General features: G+C 32.7%; 1 protein-coding gene across 2 annotated transcripts in view; it reads left to right on the top strand.

The window, feature by feature from the left end:
* LOC123718391 (coiled-coil domain-containing protein AGAP005037) overlaps positions 1-15,666 on the top strand; it is a 41,965-nt gene extending 26,299 nt beyond the window's left edge. For both annotated transcript variants that reach the window (XM_045674808.1, XM_045674807.1), the window contains exons 9-23: positions 1,157-1,289; positions 1,406-1,519; positions 2,259-2,397; positions 2,539-2,634; positions 2,794-2,960; positions 3,115-3,171; positions 4,282-4,371; positions 4,971-5,033; positions 5,230-5,390; positions 5,526-5,645; positions 6,114-6,226; positions 6,846-6,987; positions 7,508-7,608; positions 8,245-8,386; positions 12,286-15,666. In XM_045674808.1, the coding sequence (XP_045530764.1) occupies positions 1,157-1,289; positions 1,406-1,519; positions 2,259-2,397; positions 2,539-2,634; positions 2,794-2,960; positions 3,115-3,171; positions 4,282-4,371; positions 4,971-5,033; positions 5,230-5,390; positions 5,526-5,645; positions 6,114-6,226; positions 6,846-6,987; positions 7,508-7,608; positions 8,245-8,386; positions 12,286-13,002 (2,355 nt within the window). In that variant the 3' untranslated portion in view covers positions 13,003-15,666. The remainder of the gene's footprint in view (positions 1-1,156; positions 1,290-1,405; positions 1,520-2,258; positions 2,398-2,538; positions 2,635-2,793; positions 2,961-3,114; positions 3,172-4,281; positions 4,372-4,970; positions 5,034-5,229; positions 5,391-5,525; positions 5,646-6,113; positions 6,227-6,845; positions 6,988-7,507; positions 7,609-8,244; positions 8,387-12,285) is intronic.
* The last annotated feature ends 473 nt before the right edge of the window (positions 15,667-16,139 follow it).

Raw genomic sequence — 16,139 nt, 5'->3', positions numbered from 1 at the left:
CTTAGGAACTATTATTTCAAATTCCAAGTGGCAATATCAAAATTATTGTTCAGAATATAAGTTACAGACTGGTTTTAGAATAGAAATTGAATATACGTAGCGTTATCAAAGGATTTAATAATCTGGTGAATGTTGTAAGGCCGGTATTGGGTCTGCTTTGAAAGGAGTATTTTACTTTGTTCAGAAGATAGCAAATAAATTGTAAAGTAATGTACTATGAGGAGATATAGCCATAATCTTAAGATCTCGAAATCCGAGATGCTTTAAGGTTCTAATATTAGAGTAGTAGAGTAAACAAAACTTTATGAGTATAACACAGTTGATTGACGTAAACACGTTCGACATTAAGAGCTTTTCATTGTATTCCCATTGGAGAGCATTTAAGTTTTTTTTTGATATAAGGGCTGCTTTGAAATTGAAATCACTCTAGATGATTTATTACAACACAAGACCAGATCTGAACATTGACCTTACAAAGTATGTGACGAAATTGTTTGCAATTTTAAGCAACACATTAGGTATCGGATACCCTTTTTGAACAATAGTGTGAAAGTTGTCTCGAAGAAACCAGTTTAGTTTGTAATGCCCTAATTAATAGTCATATTGCTTAAATAAATTATATTTTATTAAGTACTCACAGTATGTCTTATACGTTATACACAACCGTTTACCATAAGATTATTTATCTAATGTGATGAAATTAAATTCTTGAAATTGATGACAAAACACTTTCATATTAAGGTCATCTTCACTTAACAGTTTTCTAATTTATCACAGTGTGCTCACCATAAAAACAAATCGTTAACTGACTCTCTCTTCGTGGCGGTTAGATTGTTATTGCTTTGATAGTATATTTGTAAACCACAAATACATAACAATACACTGTTGTATACAGAAGTTAATTCAATGGAATCACCATATTTTTATTTACATTTCCAGTTATTTTAACATATTTTCTCTACATCACATATAAAATGATAACTTTGGATGTTTATGACGTGAACAACCAAATATGTACGAAAATAGCGCTTCAACTACGCCGGTAAAATACGGATTATTATTTTAACAATCATCAAAATCGGTACACGGACGATACTATAGGATACCTCGTAGCTTCCGTTATGTTTAAACGTAAGTAACTAAAATTTATTTTTAGACGAAGCCCCCAGCCTACTACATGGGTCCCGCGGCGCCTAGCACTTTACCAAGAGGGGGCACAGTACTTCGTGCATTTTCACCGGCAGCACCGCCAGTACCTGCTGATCGTGGGAAGACCATTCCTCCACCAGGTGATAAATTGTTCTTGCGTCCAAGCTTGGTTAGATTCATCCATTCATATTTTGGTTAAATCATAATAAGCTCTGAATCGTTGTTTGGCATTGGGTACACCGCAGTGTGTGTGTAGGTCCACCGGTCAAGCCAGTTCGCTCCTACGTTCCAGGCACTGGCTCTGAGAGGTGTTTTCCATTCTCCGCCAGTGATTGCCCCCGGGGTACAGATCAACTTTACACAATCCCTGGTAAAACCCACTTCGCCCTGTGAACGCATTACTTTCGCTTCAGAGAAATATTTGCTTGTTGCTTAATTTAGAATCCTTCTTATTACATTTATCTGCGGTGTGAGTGTTTCTATACGTATATAATATTTCTTCAATAATATTAGTTTAAGAAAGTTATCAGTAGCAAGGATAAAAATTACCAAGTATTTCACACTCCATTGTGTTATCATCGATTGGCACTTATTTTTCTACCATACGGAAAAATTAAACAATATTATGGCTATGGATTTTGTGTGGCAGTAAACTTTTTCAACTAGAAGATACGCTTATACTCGTAGAAGGAATACTTATTTAGTGCGTAGTATAAAACTTTTATAATAATTTGTTGCTAAACCGAAAATATTGTATAATATTAATACGATGGAGTTAATTTTTTTAATTATTAAATATTACTTTTGCTTATACCATATTTAACTACCATACTACCGAATGACATCGGCCAATGTGTGTTTTAGTGGTGCAATTTTTTTTTATTTAAAATATTTTCTGGTGTAGTAATTCTTCTGTGTTATTTGACACAAATTTTTTAGAATTTATAATAACGGAGACCATTGCAAAATAGCTTGAGTGCCACTATAATAATTTTAACTGTTTCTTCTTTAACAACTGCTTCAACTTCAACCTTTTGGAAGATTCACTTAAAGTCTTCCTGAATCAGTGAAATATTTCCGAAAAAAGAAATCCTTTTTGTATTTACCAGCACACTCAAGCGAGGGTTACATGTCATCCCCTGAACGCAGTTCTGCTAGAGTACCATACGAAGATCCATACTATGCGCAGTTCTTGGGTCCAGCGGGCTCAAGACCTGGAATCAATCCTGTTATCGATGAGGAGTCAAGGTGGTTTACTATTATAATAATCTTTTTATTTCCATTCAAAATGTGTTTACATTATAAATATTAGTTTTTTTTTTTAATTTTTAACAAATATTGAGATTTTTTAGATATTCATATTTTGAGAGTTTTTTTTTACTATTTCAGTGATGGTGTTATTATTGATGACTCTTACCAAATGTATGGCGTTAATGCTATCACGACCGCGCCTCGTCCAATGCCGAGGCCCCCATACGATGCCAGGTAAAACCGAATTACGAAAATAAATTGGTGAAATGATGTTAATTTGGTGAAATATGAATAATGCTGTGCGTTATTGTGGCCACAATAATTATAAGCCTTGCGAATAATAAATAATTCTTGAATTCTAGCAGTAAAAGTAATTATCCATAAAATAAATAGGTTGGGTCCGCCCGTTGATGATATGCAACGTCTAAGAGTAGAAAAAATGGAACGACAACTCGCAAATCTTACTGGACTAGTCCAAAAAGCTCTTCAGGTACCTGGAAGCACACCAACACCCGCGGTGGCTCCCAGACAAGATTTTCATCCGCCACGTGCTAATCAAGGTGAGTTCCAGATTTCCCTACAATAAACAGAACGCTAGTTTATAATTTGTTAAGAACAATTTATACAAATTTATTTGTTTGAAATTCTAACGTGTCTAATTCGGCTAATGAAGGCCATATCGAGTTAATATGGATTGCGTTTTCCTGCACTCAGATGCCGGACATTTTGCCAGCGCCGAGAGACCTCCCAAATTGGGGAGGGAGAGATTTCGTAAGTTATTGAATGCGGATTGGATCTGTGATGGTGTAATGCTAATGTTGAGTTTGTACACTGGATAAATGTTATCTAATTGAAATATCAGTGGGTTTCAGGCTTACCGCAAAATTATATTCAATTTCGTGTTATATGAGACGCACAAGAAAATTGGCCCTTTCTAATGCACGAACATTAGTGGGAAAAAGTTCCTGTTTGCAAATTACAACATTCGCAATGCATTTTAATGAATCCGCACATTATCACGCCAAACAACCGCTTGCTTGTTCGATCGTGTGATTTTGTTTCCTTACTATCATCTTATCATACATTTGTATTGGGCATAATTAATTCGACATAAATTAATCGATATGATCTTGATGCAATCGTTCTCATTAAATGTAGTTTACAAATCATTGATTGCGCAACAGTTGCTGTATAGTTCAAGTAAGATTTAGAATATTGCGTACGTTAATACGACGTATAATATTATGTAACTTAAAAAATACTATGATGGACTAATGTTCCATAGTTGTACTACAGTAGTTGCATATTAAAATGTGTGCAGCATTATATTCAGTGATATTATGTAAAAATAATATGTTCTTGTAGTCAGGCTTTCGTTGAAATGAAGCAGTCATGTTAGTATGTATGGTTGATGCATATCAGATAATAATTGCTATTGATTTCTTTGGGTCTTATGATTTTATTTTATTTCTGGCCGTTTTATTTTCAAATTAAATTAATGTTGAATGATATATTGAGAGAAAATGAGTAAAATTATTGTTGCATGCAAATTGTAACGTATCATGTATCTTTCTGGTGATGATATTCAACAAAAGTTATAAGTCATTAATTAAAATGTTCATTTTTGTATATTTTGAATATAACTTGTTTCATTCTTAGTGAAAAACTCCATACATGTGCACTTCTTATATTATCTTTCAATTCCGAAACATCCCTCACTATATCTTGCGTCTCTACGTACACCAACAGAACTTCGCTTCTATTACGATCACTTTTCCTAATAAACTGTCGTATATGTAGTCCAAGTCTGGCAAAATACCTAATTTTGGTGTGAACATACCGATTATATCCAAGTATTCACCAAACACTAAATACTTTCAGAGAAATCTGTGTCGTTCGAGAAATCGGTATCATTCAGCGATGATCCTCCAGACATGAACTCACCGAAACAGCATTCTCCTCAGCATGCAGGTAAATATTTAAATATATAAAAAATTTTATCAATCTAAGTTAGGGTAAAGATTTGTTTGTGTTTGTGTTATTTATTTTTCAGATAATGGATAGTATTTGTATGTTTCGTCCATTCACTTCCATACCACGGTTAATTCTCTTCTAATTCGTGTATATGACATTTTTAACCGTTATGAAATTTATCTCCGGTTATAAAAATGAAAGATTTTTAATTTTTTATAAATTTTATATTTCACTGTAGTAGGTACATTTCTAAACCGTTTTTACAATTCACTTTGCTACCATGTTTGTTAAAGGCGGACACTTCTTTATATTCTTGTTTAAAAATCACGACTTCCTTAATGTATTGAATGTGTTTTCTCTGAAACAAACCAAATGAAAAGTGAAAATAAACTACTGCAATAGCGCTGTGAATGAATGTGAATAGCGTTTTTTTACCAAAAAAATTTATAAACAAATATTTGTGGCATAATCAACATCAAGTATTTTCCATAGTTAGAATGAAGAACCAGTATGCCCTCTTTCGTAGTTAAAATCATAAACCATATTCATAATTCTTATATTTGATTTCTTTCCGCTTACTTCTTTGCCATAACAAGCTGATACAAAACCAACAAAACCGGCAATCAAGTCATCCACATTGCCGAGGACATCATCACAAGGTAACTGCAAATATCATCACTTATTTACATTTCATACTTTAAAGAACTTTTCAATTGTGTAGAATTATAAACAATTTCCAATACAAATCATGCTTATTACCGTGGTATCTTCATCACTATTGTAAAGTAGCTCTAAGCTTAAATCGGACTTTTTGTGTCAAATCATGTATTGCAATTTTAATGGTTGCTATTGCAGAACGCGATCGACATAAGCCAGCACCACCACCTAAACCAGCTGGCCTCGTTAGTCAGCCGTTGGCATTAGCCCCTCAAAAGACCTATACGGTCACCGTAACCTTGGACTTCTTTAGTGAGCTCCATCATCTTCAAAAACAGAGCCGAGATCTCAGAATAGAGGTATGATGCTACACAAAACATACACGCAGTACACTGAACACAATATAACACTGCGCAGCGAAATATTTAATCGTTTGCGAATTTTAATCCCAATTTGTTTATGTATGAAATAAAGCCTTCACCAACAATTCACAGACTCGTAACCTACGTCGTACCACATTATCTCACGCGATGCAGATGAGACAAATGATGGCTGATACTATAGTGAAAATTGGTACACTCGCTGCAAGGTTTTGTGAGGAAGACCCGGAATCCGTAAGTTTTATATGTTTTTTAAATGTTTCATGGAAACAAATAGAATTTTTTATAGTGGGTTACCATTATCCTAAATTACAAAAATATAGTATAAACAGTTTGATCAATAATTATCATATCGTATACAAACGAATACGACAATGTTGACGTTTTGTTGGGTTATTTAAATGAACATAAAAACATTTTTAATGTAAATTATTACTTTTTTATAAGAGTTATATTTAATTACGGAAGATGTTTTAATTGTTTATGTTATAATTTATAATTACTATCACAAATTCATCAGTCACGCTCAAACCAACCATCCGTTTACGTACCCATTTCCGTATTCGCGTTGTAGTTTTATAATAATACTTTAATAAAAACTTGGTCACATTTTTGAAAAAAATTAGTTTGATTTCACAATATCTTCACATATACAAGCTTTCAAAGTTAAGCTAATTGTTAAAATTCATATTTTTGTTACAGCAACTGACGCGAGAGGAAGAAATTTACCGTCAAGACATGCTTTTGTTAGAAAATGATTTATATGAACTAGAAGCAACTGTAGAGCGGCTTCGCGGACAAGCTGCTAACAGATTGTGAGTGTTTTCAGACTTTTAACATTAATTTAACGTTTAATAGAAATATAAATAAATTTTGTAGAGCAGTGTTGCTCTAGTGGCTTCAGCGTGCGACTCTCATCCCTGAGGTCGTAGGTTCGATCCCCGGCTGTGCACCAATCTTTCTATGTGCTCATTTATCATTTCCTCGAACGGTGAAGGAAAACATCGTGAGGAAACCGGCTTGCCTTAGACCCAAAAAGTCAACGGCGTGTGTCAGGCACAGAAGGCTGATCACCTACTTGCCTATTCGATTAACAAATGATAATGAAATAGATACAGAAATCTGAGGCCGAGACCTAAAAAAAAGGTTGTAGCGCCATTGATAAATAAATCAAAAATATATGTGATGCTTTCTAAGCGAAGTAATAAAATAATTTACTCACTTAAAAAATACCTAATATTCAACGCATATTTATGTTGACTGCTGAAACGCGAAAAAATAATGTATTAAATATAGTTTTATATACTTTTTTAAGATTTATTATGATTTAGTAGAAACATAGTTATTAAACATAGACAAAATTACATTAAAGTCATATATTTATTTTATAATTAAAAGATAATCTTGAAGTATTCACTTCCTTATACATTACAGGGAAACTCGAGTCAACATGGCAGACATTGAACGCATTGCAATGGTCCTATCGAAGAGTAGCAAAACTGTAGCTGACTGGAAATTGAAGTTCCCCGTTCTTCAGGAAACAATGAAGGTGAAACTAGCAGCTGAAATGGAAAAGGTATTTTAATTTTTTACTATTTTAATAATAGGGATGTCAGCCATCCGTATCTTTTTAATGGAACAGGGGGCAAACAGGCCCATTTCATTAGGCTCACTAGTGCATTGTCGGCCATTTACATTTATGTCACTAATATAAACGCATATAATTGGATTTAAATTATTTTATATAAGCCTATATATTCTTAAACAACATACGATTTCATGATACGTAATATATTTAAGTCTTTAAGTGTAAAAAATACGCTTTTTCGTTTAAGCGCGTATCTAAATTGAAACGGTGAATTCTTTCACGGCTTTTACTGTCTACAGCGCAATCTTTCGGCTCCGGTACAACAAAGGTCAACCGAATTATGACTAGTAAACTAAAATATTAATTATATGAGATTTAGTATGAATAGTCTTCCTCGTAACCACTAGATGGCGATGTAAGATTTCTTACACAAATATTTAACGCAGACTAACTTGTAGTACATTAATGATAAATATAATTTATATAGCACCAAATTATTTAATTCTAGGTGGTGCGTAAAGAGAAGATGCTAGAAGAAGAACCAGAGCGGTTAGAGTTGGCATTACGTCGATGTAAGAAACTAACTGGGACTCTTGTTACTTTAAAAAGGTATATTTCAGAATTTTTAATACTATTTGCCTTAGTTTTTCATTCATTTCATTCATGCAGGGTTCATTTTCAATATTAGCCAGCTAGCAGCTAATACAAGGTCAGCGCCATCTAGCGTTTAAATATATAACCAAAGTATTTTAATATTTTCGTCCGATTTCTATACTCGTAGCATAGTTAGGCATTTGGAGCTATGTAATTTATTTATTTAACTAATTGGGATTGAGAAAACACTTTTTAAACGGATTGAAGCTATGTATTATTATTAAAAACTTATAATTATTTACATAATTTTAAATTTTTTTACGTGCTTTACAGCGTTGGTGGTCACGGTGACTGAAGACAAAAAGTCTTAATATTAATAATACATAGCTTCAATCCGTTTAAAAAGTGTTTTCTTAATGTGTAAAAGCTATGTTAACAAAAGACAATACTAATTGGGATTGCTTATGAAAAATTTAAAATCCGAATTTGAAATAAGGGACAAAATGCCACGAATGGCCTACCCTAGTAAAAAATATAATTATGACAACCTTAACCTGATTCCAATATTTTATAAGTATTATGCATGAAGTCGGGCATTACAGTATAATTTCTGATAGTTTCAAGTAAATTTTTGATAAAAAAAATCCATAGATTGGCATGTGTACAAGAACAACGTCTTCCAATGAGCGATGGACGTGTTTCACCAACTTCCTCTCAAAGTTCTACCACCGCTGGACCATCTTCTGAGGAATATCACTCTGAATCAACTTGCCACGTCTCACAGACTAACAAGGTATCATTATTTCATATATATTATTAATTCATTAATTAGGAAATTTTATTATATTATATCTATACTCTATTCCAACGGCCTACGCCTAAGTTGTTTTATTAGAATATTTTATTATTTCAATAAATGATTCGTGTATTATTCAAGCGAGCAGTCAAAAAACAAAATATAATGGAGTTAAAACATGAAATTTACGAATACCAAAATTCTACTTGTGGGTTTACTTGGAGGCAGTAGAGGTTCTACTCGCCTCGTATAAACTTACTATTTTTAACAGTGCTTTCCAACACTAGATTTATACGCCCGGTCCATGTATGTTCGTGTGCGTGCAAATAAAACCAGTCTTAATTGCTACATTAATTTTTTTTTAATATGTGTCGCAGAAGATTTCACTTTGTCCCATCTTTGGAATAGAGTATAGAACCAATATATGAATATTCCAATACGATCAGTACTCTCTGCTAGGTCAATTCTCTTGGTTCGTGATGTGTACTAAAGATTCGCTTAACAATTGCAGGTTTGCCAAAAGTTTAAAATTTGCATTTTTTTCCGACACTTCCACTATTTTGCGGAATGAGTACTAGATATTTTTCGTTTGCTTCCTCACTCAATCCTCGAGGCTTTTGGCAGAAACTCTGCCATATTTTATTTTCATTTTTCACATTACACGTAACCATTTATCATTTTCTCAACTATTCATGCACTATTTAATCCTGAACGATCAAAATGTAGTCCTTAGAGGTAGATGCTTATTTTTCTTCCATTTACTATATATAGTTTAAGAATCCTTAACTTTATATATCCGCTATCACCCTTTGTGAATGATCTATAAATTTTCTTCTTGTGTATTCTGGCCCACAAAATTGTTAGTGTTAAGAAAATTTACGTCAAGATTTGTTCTAATGAAATTGGCATATGTAAGAATTCTATTTTTATAAACAATATGTACGTCACACTCTGTATTTGTAAAAAAAAACAACTTCCTCTTTAACTAATTGGTGTGTATAATTTTTAAACATGCATGTTACAATTCTTGCTCATACGAATCCATTCGACCCCTTTTACTTTTAAAAGGCACCGCCCGATAACTGGCTTTTTCGCACAACCCTAACCGAGCAACCGGAAAATGTAAATATTTCGAAACTTGTGGCATTTTTCAGTAATCAATTAAGCCTACGGTGTATTTGTACAAGGCGAAAAATCAGAGTGTGATATGTACAGCAAACAGAATATATAAGATATTCTTTTGCACTTACCCTGCAACCAATGCACTTCCAATATTGTACTTTTGCCCTCGCTTAAGGAAAATAATGCCAATTTTAATACATTTATTTTATAATTTAAGTCAATGATTAACGCTTACGGACAAATGCGTCCGGATTCGTTAATCGATTTATATTAGTAATTAACATGTTATAGTTTTAGGTATTTCTCTCCGCAAGATTATATTGTAATATTGTAAGTGAAACCTTTAAATAATTAAAAAGTCGAGTTGTATTCTGCTCTCTATCTTTACTTCGGGATAAATTGTATGAATCAAGACTTTAAACAATTTAAAAAAAAAAGGTTGAAAATTTCCATACAATTTGTCTCTCGCGTATACTTAGTGCTTGTTGAGCAGTTAGGTATTTGCGTCCCCACGATGATGAACTTATGTTGTAATCGTATTGTTTAATGATGAATTTCAACGTCTTTTTTCCGTATCCCGTCAGTACGCGTGGAGACAGAGCCAATACTTCAGAGAAGCTATAGTTATTAACGAGTAATTAAGCTCTTCGTAATTTATATACATTATTTATTATTCATTTACTGCGTTTCGAATTATTTATATAGTTTTATCACGTTCGTCTTTTACTTTAAGTTTTGTATCATCTATTTGTGTGATTTGACACATTCGTTACTTCATGTAGGCATGACGCACAAAAGCTTTAGCGATATTGTAAGATATTTCGCTGTATCGTGACTAAATTTATAGACGTTTTACATATTTTTTTCCAGTTCAGACACTATTGAAAAGTCAATCGGTACGCATGCTAACAGAAATTATTTTTCTCTAAACAATATGTCCATGAAGCTTGTGAGGCTTATTGCAATGTAAATGTGGTGAATTATATTTATTAAATATTATTTAATTAATACATTTACACGTGTATACCATGTTTAAATTGCTAATTTAAAGAGCTTGAGCAGTCGCTTTCATAAGTCGTTTTATCTGATTAAAGACAACTTTCAGCTTAATAATTTTGTTAATATTGTTCACATTCTTCCTAAAAAAATACATTTTTAATATCTCTCAGTTCATGGAATTCCACATAATATATGTTCCAATAATTTACTCAATTTAAATTTATATCAAACTATAATATATAGGTATTATGTGGATGCCAACTTAGGCTGAAAGTTAAATTCAATTTTTTTTAATATTCTTAGCAAATTCTTTGTGATGAGACATATTAATGTGATCGCTAACTTTGTTATTGTTATTATTATGTATATTGTTACAGCATGATCTATATTCGTAGTGAGTAATCATGTACTCTCTCATACAAAACAATATCAATTTAATTTTACAATAGCCAGCAGCGTTGGTACCTAGTGTTTAGTATATATTACATTTTACATGAACCTTGTCTCCTTATTTCCGATAATGCAGAACTACACTGTTATAACGGAAAAATAGATATGCCACATGTTTCACTATAAAAATTCAATATAATATTATCACATTACTAACACTAGTCATAAACATTGCGTTGGATGTATTTTGTAAAGTTTCGCAATATACTGTAGTTTAAAAAAGGTACTGTTGTTGTAAAGGCTCGGTCAGCAAACAGCTCATACATTTAATACATTTCACTGTTCAACACGGCATGACACTAGTATTCGCTTAATAGATTGCATCTTGGCGTTTTTGTTTTTGTTGCAGCACGTTGTCGATACCAGAAGCGGCTCACATTATCTTGGAAACTAACTCTATACCTATCTTCCATAGATGTTTGTTCCCCGTCCAGTTCCCATTTTTAACGGTTAACATCCCGATAATAATTGCACGTAATTATTACGATAGCTAGAATTAGCACATTTCCTGTATACCTTAGGTTTATATTCGTAATACAATTGTTTCCCTTCCTGAACCTCAAATCATGAAATATGAAATTAATTCCCGCATCCGGATCACAGGTAATATAATTTTAACAGTAATTACGCTTATAAACTTACATTACAAGTTATTAACGCGAATAAAGTAGTTACAAGCTTACATATTGTATTGTTTCCCTATATTCAATATCACTAATAGAGCTTTCAGAGTAGTCGTAGGTTTTAATATTCATCCACAGTTATTTAACCACAAACACGTTTAAAATTTTGACTAATGGCAAAATCGTCACAATTGTTAAGAGTGAAATCTCTTATCTTATTAATTAATGCATTGCTACTTTTTATCACAACAATAATAAAATATTTCCGTATTGTTATTTCTTCTTAAATAATTTCTACACCCGTTTCCGAAATATTACCACCATGTCGTCCTTAAATCTTAGGTTAGATTTTTTGTTTTTTTTTGTGCCGTAGAAGAAAATTTAAACGTTCTATGTGATTCTTTTGTTAAGTATTCTTCTACGGTGTTACGGCAATCGCCTCGTGTTTATACGTTTTATTTTCTCTTTGAATGATTGTGGTGGCCATTAAGACTAGCTATATAAATATTGTGAATACTGATTGTTCTTAATGGATTTTTCTATTAATGTATGGTTGTTACTAAATGTTTCTGTCAATGTTTATATGTTAGCTGAACATGGTTTCTTTTCTCAATTAAAAAATCTATTAAGGAGAAGAGAAATCATGTTTCTGTGTGCGTTAATGAATAAATTATTGAACTAAAGTAGCATGGACTGGTATAGGCAGCCGGCGGCGGGCGAGTGTGTACGTCCCGGGGAACAACGGACTTGCGGCCAGAGAACGCCCTCGATGCGCTACTAGACGAGCTGCAGACGTTTGCCAAGCCCGCGGAGAGGAACGGCAGAGGCGACGGGCCTCTGAGAAGGCTGCATTCCTATCCCAGTGGAAGCGACACGGACGCCTCGCCGCCTGTCCGTGCCCGCGGGCAGCATCCGCCCAAACCACCAGTTCCCGAGAGACATCCAGAATTGCTCGCAATGGCCGCGCGCCGAGCCCCGCCGCCCCCACCGCCCCGTACCACATCCCGCTCGCCCCTCGCTTCGCCCACTTCACCCCCCTCGCCACCCTGTACTGACATAACCGAACAAAACGACGCGAACGCCCAAGCACGTCAGTCTCTTCTCGAACAACGGCACCAAGAATTACTTAAAAAACAAAAGGCTCTCCAAGAACAATACGCCCGCTTACAAATGATACAACGTAGCGGACCCACGTTGCCCATTGGTAACCATCCAGACTTAAAGAAGACGGGCAGTGAATCGAATTTACTCACCAAAATGAACTTAAATCTGGCCCCGGCTAACATATCGGGCAGCATGACTCACTTAGCCGGCGATAGTGAGAGGAAAAGAGGCGATAGTTCCGAGACGCTCCCCGCACAGGATAAATGCGACTCGTTTGCCACCACAAACAAAGTATATGAGACTGACATTCTGTGACCGTGTAATTGTTCCGTTATATCAGTTTAAACTTTGTAGTTGTTTTATATAGTATTCGATACGTCACACAAAACTTCCTTTGTATGTAAGAAATTCCAAGAACTGATCCTAATCTTCCACGACGTTTACCTTTCCTCTTCCTTGCTAGAACTCCATGTATACCTAATTTAGTATTAGGAGTTTTATTGTCTATGTATTTTTACCTTTAGATAATTTTGATCCGCTGTACAAACGACAAGGCAAGTTTTACTGGAACATGATTTAAATAAATTTTATAACAACAGTAACTTTTAAGGAACCTTTAAATTACGTAAACATAACGTGGCTGTTAATCGGTGTTTAATCCATAGTATAAGAATTATAAGTGATAGGTGAAATTTTACATCACAATATTTTCTTATTTATTTTCCAATATTTTATTATAATTGAGGTGATTCGTGGCTAATTAACGAAAGTAGTTTAATGTCTAACACGATCTATATATCACACTTTTAAATATAATAATTATCATAACTATGCACACTTTTGTAGGAACATCAGGCCTAAAATGAGGTATTATGTTACATTCATGACCTTTTAAATTAAAAAGACATTCAAAATTTCAGCTATTCTCGTGACGAAGTATAACTTTTATTACGCCGTCGAATTCAAACGTTAATTTTACTGTTATAGGTTCTAAACAACAATTACCGTTTTTAAAATACCACAATTTACACCCTCAAAGCGTCGTTGTTATATTCACTGTATTGCCACAGACTAAAGCGTTATTCATACAAACTTAAACGTTCTTATAAGACTTTTCCATATAATATTAATATAATCAAACTTATTACGTCTGTGTCGGGTTTCATTACAGCGTAAAGAAAATTTACTATTTGAAACAGTGTAAGCAGACTGATTTAGTTTTTGAATACGAAGGAATTAGGGCTTAAAATACATTCGGTTTTTAATTATACATTTATTAATATGTAAAAACTAACATATTTTACTAATATTCATAAATAATTAGTTATCCTAGACGAAAATTTGCCTTTTGTAGTTAAATTTAACTTATAGTATTTAAAAATGTTTAAGAGTGCCAGATTACTCTAGTTAATGCACTTAGAATTTGTTTATTCGTTTATCTTTTTGCCAGTATTGATTTTAAATAATACGTTTATATTTTTAAGTAATAGTCGTTGCTTCAGTATCATACTAACATCGCATTAAATGCATATGTTTTTACTTATACGAGTTTCCAATTGAGACTGACAGTGCTTGCACAGTAGGTACGGGTTATCTACTTGCACATTTAAAGGTTTTATATACTTAAGTCTTTTACAACGAAAATCATAAAGCCAAGAAAATAACTATTTAATATTTTTGACGGTAACAATTAAAATGCAAAATTTTTAAAGAGTTTATTTTATAGAGGTTATATTTTATTTAAAGTAAATTTATTACTTTAACGTATTCAATAGAGAAAATATACAGGTGACTTTCCGAAAGCCTCGAAAAAAAAGCTTACAACAAAATTATTAATCAATTACAACACATTGCTATATGATACCTTCCTGTTGAATCCTATTATTACATATTACTAGAATACAGGCTGATTTTCAGTCTTTGCGCCTTACCATACCAAAATGGACGTTGCATTAATTATTTGGTTGAACCTGAATTCTTTGTACTTTAATTATCTGTGATAAGTGTAAAGTTACCTAGGCAATGCATATGAATTGAACTAAAATATTTCTTTTTCTTTAGTATTTTATCGGAACCACACACAACGATGTAACTTTTTGACAATGTACTCGCTGAATTCCGTCAATAATAATAAATAGTAATAAGTATTCTTTTTTCATTTACATGCCAGCATATATAGGGGTAACGGGTTTGAGGTGATATTGTATATTTAATTTTTAGCTCAAAATATCGCAGTAGTCTCGAAATAGGCTAGACATACGAATAGGACGTAAGTTTGTAAATATTATGTGTGAATATTCACGCTTATTGATCTTTTATATTGATTGATGCACTATAGCTGTAGATACAATAATGCAATATCTGAAAACCTCTTTTGCGCTTCACGATACAGAGTGTAATCAGAACGCTTCCGAAAACGAAACCAAGTCTTAAATTGGAAAGTAATGTGGTGTTTTTATTCCTTAAGTAATAAGCTTTTATTGGTCTTAGTTTTCGGAAGTCTCTAATATAAAAATATAAATGTATGACTTATTTTTTTAAGTTCGATATAAAACTATTCGTTCTACGTAGCAAAAACTCTTGACGTTTGAGGTGTTGGTTATATAAGTTCTCATTTTAATATAACACATTCCACAGAGCCAATATGCTAAGGCTTCATTTCAAAAGGGTGAAATTAAAATAAAAAGTAGTTTTGTTTTGACTTTTTTGAATCTGCTCACTAAAGTGTTCCAGTTGCTCGCCTCTGCATATTTTTACCATCATCTCAAACGACCCATATTATATAAAATTATCGAGCACAAACTTATGAAGCACTTAGATTAAATAATTCGTGAAAATGGAAGTAAATTGTATAATATTTGATTTTAGACACATCGTTTAAAAATAATGTGTTCAATTTTTATCATGTCTAGTTTACGATAAAGCTTTGAAAGCAACTGTCGGTGCTTTTATATGTTATGTAAATAATTATTTCTGTAATTAAAATAATATTTGTTGTTATAATTGTGTGATAATTATGTTTATTTTCTCATTGTTTATTTTTTGTATACATTATTATGAAATGTAAAAAGATACTTTTTGTTATTGAAATTCTTATGAAAACTATTTAAATTATTTGAAAGTCTATACATTTTAAATTATTTTGACTTGTACAACATTGTATTATGCTTATAGATAGATGTCTATCTATTGTAAAATATACGATTGTGTTCCCTTTAAGTAGTAATGCACATAATTCACTTTAAATTTAAGCTTAATATAATGAATTAACAATTACACCAAATTTGTGTCTTTTGTAATTTTCTTAGATACCTATTGAAATTCGTATTTAAACTGAGCCGTGAGCACAGGTTAAATTTTATTTAGATGAAAATAATTTTAGTTTGTAATCAAAATTATTTCCTTTTAACTTTAAGTGTATAAACACACCTTAAAAGCACTTCTTCAAAATC

The sequence above is a fragment of the Pieris brassicae genome, chromosome Z, assembly GCF_905147105.1.
Source record: "Pieris brassicae chromosome Z, ilPieBrab1.1, whole genome shotgun sequence".
Classification (NCBI taxonomy): domain Eukaryota; kingdom Metazoa; phylum Arthropoda; class Insecta; order Lepidoptera; family Pieridae; genus Pieris; species Pieris brassicae.
The sequence above is the reverse complement of the archived record's forward strand: the minus strand, read 5'-3'. Positions and strand labels throughout refer to the sequence as shown.